General features: G+C 39.1%; 1 protein-coding gene across 1 annotated transcript; it reads right to left on the reverse strand.

Annotated features, from left to right (window-relative positions):
- Window positions 1–5702: 5702 nt before the first annotated feature.
- LOC138894238 (uncharacterized) lies at window positions 5703–6125 on the reverse strand. Its single transcript, XM_070178921.1, has one exon. It carries the CDS (start codon window positions 6123–6125, stop codon window positions 5703–5705), a length of 423 nt encoding a protein of 140 aa, XP_070035022.1.
- Window positions 6126–7837: the final 1712 nt, after the last annotated feature.

Here is a 7837-nt window from a genome sequence, read left to right on the forward strand (position 1 = left end):
AAACACATATTAATTAACTATATATTTTTCTAATTTATCAAGTCGCACTTAATTTCTTTCCTTGCTCAGCTTATGTGGCTTCAAATTAAGGATTTTTTTTAATTATTTATAAAACAACTGAAATTGGTAAATACATATGAAAAGAAGGAACTGAAAACTAGAAGAAACATACTGTCTGTTTACCTGTAAATAAGTACAGTTGAATTTGTAACGTGGTTTATAGACACGTGAATTAATTTAATCCAGAAATATGAAATAAATAAGAACATGAATAAGATTATAAAAATATCTTAAAGGAAATACAAGCCTGGCTATGAGCTTAGCTTCTCCGATAGCAGTAACAAGAACAATAAAGTAAAGATAACAATAGAATAAGAACTGATTTTAGCTTTTGTGTACAGAATATTTCATGTGCTACAATGGATACAAATTCTCTTATTGATAAAACCCCTATTGATAGCTGCATAACAATTGGTCATTAATACATAGATTCCTTGTAACAACTTCTCATTAAATGCTGTCTTTTGCAAAAGATGTATTCCGTTCAAATCTTTGTCTTCGGTTTCGCTTATCCTCGGGACTTACCCAGTACCGGTTACATAGTCCTTCCACTGACTCATCTCTTACATGTATCCAGTTTCACGTGTCATCTCGTCATTCATCCACCAGTCGCTAATCAATTTTACCCAATACCCCTACTTTTTTGTGACAATACTTTAATGTTACCAGGAAGTAGATAAAGCTTCTTACCTTAGCGGGTAAGTTTCTGAGTGGTTTCTGACACTTAAAATGACGCATGTCTCTTCACATTTAATGACCCCAACACATGTTACCCCGTGATTTGGCAAATATTTTCGCCAGTTTTCAAGGTAATCATGACCATGAATTTTGCCGTCTATAAGCTTCTCCGCTACTCATTAGTTTTACAAACTCTTCTTCTTCGAATCTCCTTAGAACCCTACTGTAAATTCCCATTCTTCTCAGTAAAACTTTCCTACTCATATTTTCTACCATCATGCCTTATGTTATTTCTGCCCTTGAAAACTCTGGCCTTCTCTTCGGTGGTGGCCCTAAGAAGAACAAAACAAAAGAAGTCGATATCGAATTTGAACCTCCTACCATTAATATCATCATACCTCTTCAACTTAACACCCAGTTAGACCTTCAAATCCAAAAGAAAACTATCAAACCCAACAGTGACAGAAATTGGCCCCCAATGAGGTGGAAATATTCACCTTTAGTAAATCGGGGTTTATATATGTTTATATATACCCTTTTACTTTGAAATTGAGTAAAGAAACTGACCCTATAATTTTAGAATTCTGCCAACGTTACCAAATTTGCTTGGCTCAAGTAGGCCCATCAGTATGTCGTTCGGTGGCTTGCCTACAAAAGCTATGCACCGTGACCAGGAAAATCCTAACTCTCGCACACTTGATCAACCTCTACTCTGCAAATATCTTTCGTGGAGGTGTGCTAAAGCTCATCAAACATGGCCACTATGCCATCCTTACCAGCGTTGATGATGATAACGACCGTGGATGGATGGAACGATTCGTCGTTATTGCTACGAGGGACATTCTCCCGACAATAGCACCTGCCATTCTTGAATCTTGGAATTTTACTCGTAAGTCTACAGATATCTTTTCCTTATCACATTAAAAAGAATTTCCTTCTTTGCTAACTTTTATTTTTCTTACTCCAGCTACTCATTGGGAACCACCATCGGTTAAAAATCTTGCCCAATAGATAGGTAAAATTCTAGATATTTCCACACTGGATTCTCAAAGGTGAAAAGAAATGGCCCCAGATTTGGGTAGAAAGGCAAACACCATGGTAAGTAAAAGTTCTCCCTTTTTTTATTTCAAGCTTTCAACATGACTTAGAATCTATTAACCATTTTTCGTAATACATAGGCCTTCCGAAAGGATCTTCTGTTTGCCCTACCATTGAGGTTTCCGATGACCCAGAGAAAGCCCAACAACAATTACAAGATTTCCTCAATCGAAAGAAGGCTCGTGAAGTCGCTCTTGCTTTCGGTGAAGGCGCCTCTTCCTAGAGTCCCCAGCCCAAGGACAAGAAACCAAAGAGAAAATGTACCTACACAGTTGTGACTCGGGAAAAGGCTACAACAAAAGAGATTCCAACCGGACCGACCACAATGGTCGTTGATGATGAAGGAGCTGATGATAAAGAGGCCCCTCTTCAAGAAGAAAAAGATCTTCATCAACTCAACTGGATGCTCAATCGGGATAACTTCAAACACCATAACCGGAAGAAGTTCAAGGACTCTTCACGGAAATGGGATTAACTGAAAACGCTGCATCTCATTTTCGAATCCCCATTGCTGCTTCCGGTCAGAGTAGTTCTACCCCTGACATTCCTCCGCAATCAACTTCTTAGCCAACTGCAACCACATCTTCTTCTACACCAACTGCTACCTCTCCTCCGACCCCGTCTGAACAGATAGAAGACATTCCTTCCCCACGGTCATCTGACCATGAAAATTTAGGGAACACTTACTCGACACCCGATCCAAGCCCTAATGGAAAACAGAGTGTCATTCTCTTAGTTTCGAATGAGTGCCACCTATTTTCCAAGCCGGTGGAGGTCGCCAGCTACCTGATGCTGCTGGCCTTAGATTGGAAAAATATAAATTCTCTTTCTGCTGAGCGTCTGATAAATAAAAACATGCATTATTCGGCTCAGGTATCAATCTAACCTTCTTCTCTTCCATTTTTATTTGTCAGACTTTGACTTTATAACCATAGCTTTAACCTTTTTAGGCTAACTTCCTTGCTTCCGAGGGCCTGCAAAAGTTAATTTTGGACAAAGAAGAGCTTAATACGAAACAAAAATAACTCGTTGCCGAAAGAAACCAGCTTGCCGAGCGCCTCTCGGTGTTGGAAGTAAAATTTTCTCAAATGGGCGAGCCCGAGGCTCGATTAGAGCAATCCGAGTAAGATATAATAGCCCACAGTCAAGAAACCACTCAATTACATGAAGATTTTTAGGAGGCAAATGCCAAATGGGCTGAACTACATGATGCATTCACTGCCACGACCGAGCATGAGTCCGCCTTCATGGAACAAATCAATAACCTGGAAGCAGGCTTGCGTACGAAAACCGAAGAGGATACTGCCGCCGATGAGAAGGGAGCCAAAATGGAAGAAAGGCTCAGAAGGGTAATGAAGCAGAACCAGCTTCATGCGACAACCAATACTGAACTTGATTCCAGGATCAACACTGTAAAAAGCTAAAAATGATAAACATCAATCCAAAATCGAGAAAGTCTGAGCTAAACTCAAAGATCAAGAAGATTCTTTTCTCCGCAAGAAAACCTATGCAATTTATCACATGAGGAGTAAGACTTTGGAGGAGGCCAAAAAGGCATTGCAAACATTGATGATTGCATTGCCAAGGCTCGTGGATTGGAGACAACCGCTCTTGAGAATCTCCCTCCTCATCCCATGCTTCAGATTCTTCGAACACTAGCTCCGCGTATTCGGGAATCGAAGAGAAAGCTGAAGAAGAAGAAGATAAGAATGAAGGCCTAGAATCGATTGCGGAACAACCTTCCCCTGAAAAGGAAACCGAAGATTCATCTCTCCATTCGGACTCTGGCAACAAAAATAATTGATGTATTTTACTTTTCCTTTGTAATTATGCCAAAACTTCTTTATAGAGTTTCGCATTTCATGTAATGAAAGAAATATTTTGCTTAAATCTTGTACAAAAAATATTCTTTTTATTTATCAGATAAAGCTCAAAAATTCTTTTTACATCCGATAACTTTAATTCTGAGCATTCATACTGTTCGGAATCTACCCTTTGACTATGAGAGTTTCATAAGAGAGGGTCTTTATATTTATGGTGCTCTTGAAGTGGACGTCTCCTATTCATTCTGGTACAAGTATTTGAAGTTTAATTAACTTACAAATAAAAACTAAATTAACTTATCATTTGGACAAGAAATAAGATAAAAACAAAAAGAACTTTGATTTATTCTTTCCGTTCTCAAAAGTACATTTACATAAACATTAATTTGCTTAAGTAAATAAAGCTGCCAATACATGTGGCTAACTTTGTGCAACTTATTTCTACAGGGCTGATCATGCAGTCCCCGATCCTGATAAAATTATTTCTCTCCCGATTCTAACGGTCCCCGGTCTTCGTGATACTTTTAGTGCTATGCTATGTAATAGTTCCCCCAAGTGTTTGGATGCTAACTATGAGAATTCAAACACTGGAGATCTTGTTATCGTTGATGATACTTTCTCGTAGTATGCTTTGCATTTCTGCCTCATTAAAAACCTTGTCAGAAAAACCCAATTGGGACAAAAACTAGTCGAACGAAAAAAGAGTGCAGCACATACTTTCAGAATTAACAAGGATCTTTAGCAGTAATACCTTTTGAGGTGAGTAACGTTCCAATTGCTTGGGAATTTAATTCCTTCTTGATTCTCCAATTGATATGAACCTTTACCGGTTATAGCTAAAACCCGATAAGGTCCTTCCCATATTGGTCCCAGATTTCCGGCATTAACTTCTCGAGTGTTTTGAGTTACGTTTCTCAAAACCAAGTCTCTGACTTTGAAATATCAAAGATTTGCTCTGCGATTGTAATATCTTTTCATTCTTTATTTTTGTGCCACCATTCTTACATACGCCATATTTTGGTGTTCTTCGAGCAAATCCAACTTAATCAACATTGCTTCATTATTCGTCTCCTCATTTTTCTGAGAATACCTTATGGTCGGTTCTCCAATCTCCACCGGGATCAAAGCTTCTGCACCGTATTCAAGTAAAAATAGAGTTTCACTAGTGCTCGATTTCGCCATTGTTCGATATGCCAATAACACAACCGGTAGCTCATCTGGCCAATTTCCTTTAGCATCTTCTAACTTCTTTTTGAGATTTTAAATTATTATCTTGTTTGTCGACTCTACTTGTCAGTTAGCACTTTGATGGAACAAAGAATATGTAATTCGTTTGATCTTTAATCCTTCCAAAAACATTGTGACTTTGGAACCTATAAATTGCAGCCCATTATTACAAGCAATTTCTTTTGGTGCTCCAAACCGACAGATGATGTGATCCCATATGAAATCAATCATTTCTCGCTCTCCATTATTTTTATAAGCACCTGCTTCAACCCATTTAATCTAATAGTCAGTCAAAACCAAAAAAAATTTTACCTGCCCGGGACCTTGTGGTAAGGGACCAACTATGTCCACCCCCTATTTCATGAGAGGCCATGGTGACACCACCGAATGAAAAAGTTCAGCCGGTTGATGTACTAACTGTGAATGACGGTGACATTTATCATATTTTTGTACAAATGCCTTCGCGTCTTGCTCCATCCGGAGCCAATAGTAATCAACCCTAATCAATTTGAGAACCAATGTGTCTGCACCGGAGTGGTTCCCGCACAGTCCTTCGTGAACTTATCTCTTCACATAGTCAGTCTCCGATGTCCCTAAACATCAAGCCAATGGTCCTTGGAAAGTCCCCCGATGTGCCCGAGATGTTTTTGGATCTTCAGAAAATTTGCCATACCTTAAAATACTCTATAAACTAATTTCTCCAATCCCAAATCAGGTTGGTTGAGTTAAATTCAAAATAACCATCCACGTCCAACACCGAATGCAACAATTGAACAACCGCACCAGAATTGGTTCCTTTCATTTCCGTGGATGACCCTAAACTGGCCAAAGCGTCTTCCTCCACGTTTTCTTCTCTTGGAATGTGGATGATCGACCATTCTCTAAACCGGAAAACAATACTTGAACCTTATTTAAGTATTGCTGCATGCGTTCCTTCTTGGTTTCGAAAATTCCATAAACCTGGTTTACTACCAGTTGGGAGTCGCACTTTATTTCAATTATATCAGAGTCTAGTCCCCGAGCTAATTCAAGTCCTGCAACCAAAGCCTCGTACTCGGATTCATTATTAGTTAGCGGTGCACTTCTAATGGCCTGTATCAAGGTTCCCCCCGAAGGAGTGATTACTACTATCTCGAGACCGAACCCTTTTACGTTGGAAGCTCCATCTGTAAACAACGTCCAAACATCGAAGACTGTTCTCGATACCAAAACTGCTTCTTTAGCAGCTAAATGCATCATTCCCGTACTAAATCAGCCACGAAGTCGGCTAAAACTTGTGACTTAATCACAGTCCTAGGTTTATATTTAATGTCGAATTGACTAACTTCGACTGTCCATTTAGCTAATCTACCCGATAATTCAGGCTTATGAAGGAAATTCCTCAAGGGAAAAGTTGTCACAATTGCTGTGGGTTGACATTGAAAATAAGGCCTAAGCTTTCGAGAGGCAACTACGAGAGATAAGGCCAACTTTTCAAGGTGCGGATAACGTGTCTCCGCTCCCGATAAAATTTTACTATCATAATAAATAGAAAATTACGTACCTTCCTCCTCTCGGATCAGAACAACACTTACCGTTACTTCTGAAACCGCTAAATAAATTAACAACTGCTCACCTTCTATCGGCTTTGACAATAGTGGTGGACTAGACATGTACTTTTTCAAGTCTTTCAATGTTTGCTGACATTCTGGAGTCCACATAAAATAATTCTTCATTTTTAAATATGAGAAGAAATTATGGCATTTCTCGGAGGATATTGATATAAACCTGCTTAGTGTCACGACCCAAAATCCACTATAGGTCATGATGGCACCTAACGCTGCCGTAAGGCAAGCCAACGGTGATTAATCAACTTAGTTACTCTTTTTATTACTTTCGAAATCATGAATCCCATTGAATAAGTAGTGTAAAATCTAGTACTCGTAGAAAACCCGCAATTTTATTTTTCCAATTTTCGTATAAGTTATAGATTACAAGGTGAAATGATAATAATTACGCGAACTACAATAATGAACACCTAGTAGGTAATCCCAAAATCCGGTGTCACAAGTGCATGATCTTTTACTAAGGAGTACAATAATAATACAACATCTATCTAGAATATAAATAAGACAGGATAAAATAAATAGTACGGTGGAGACTTTGTGGAGTGCGATGCGTAGCTTGCAATGCAGCTCACATGAAGTCTCCTCAACAGCTGCACCTACGCGCCAAGATGATCATCAAATGAACCTGTCAGATCCTGCATATTTAGTGTAGAAGTGCAGCGTGAGTAAGTAAATCAACGCGTACCCAGTAAGTATCTAGCCTAACCCTAGAGAAGTAGTGGCGAGGGGTCGACATCGACACTTACTAGTGGTCCAATAAATCAATATGGTAAATCATAAACAAATAAGAGTACAACAATAGTAGTGAGGTAAATCTGTAACTAACCGAATCTTCCAAAATTTGTTTTAACAATATCAATTTCTCAATCTCGTATTCTATCTCGACAGCTCAGAAATATCAAGTGCCAATAACAAACGGATAAGAATTTCCATATAAAATGCAAGGCATAAGTGGAAGGAAAATCTCGTGAATATTCGGACTGCTAGCGTTATAGCGCACGATTATGCCGAGATCGTATGGCTAGATCTCAGAAAGAATATCATACTGCCGAGGTGATCGGCCCGATCCCATCATAACGTGTACACTACCGAGGGTCGAGCGGCATGAACCATAGATGCATCTATTATACTGCCGAGGCGAACGACCCGCTCCCATGAGAGTCAGGTACATAATCCTGCTGAGGCATTCGACCCGCTGCACAAGAAAGGAAATGAATTATCGAATTACGAGACATGAGCATACGATATAGTATATGAACACAAGGTGAGTATAACCTTTACCGTTTCTCAAATAACTTGCCAACAACTCAAGGTAATAAAGCGCGGCCTAATATATATGTATAT

This window comes from Nicotiana tomentosiformis, chromosome 6, assembly GCF_000390325.3.
Source record: "Nicotiana tomentosiformis chromosome 6, ASM39032v3, whole genome shotgun sequence".
NCBI classification, from domain to species: Eukaryota; Viridiplantae; Streptophyta; class Magnoliopsida; order Solanales; family Solanaceae; genus Nicotiana; species Nicotiana tomentosiformis.

Bases quoted from the DNA above. Each gene is read 5' to 3' on its own strand.
- LOC138894238 (XM_070178921.1), bottom strand. From the start codon at position 6,125: ATGATGCATTTAGCTGCTAAAGAAGCAGTTTTGGTATCGAGAACAGTC.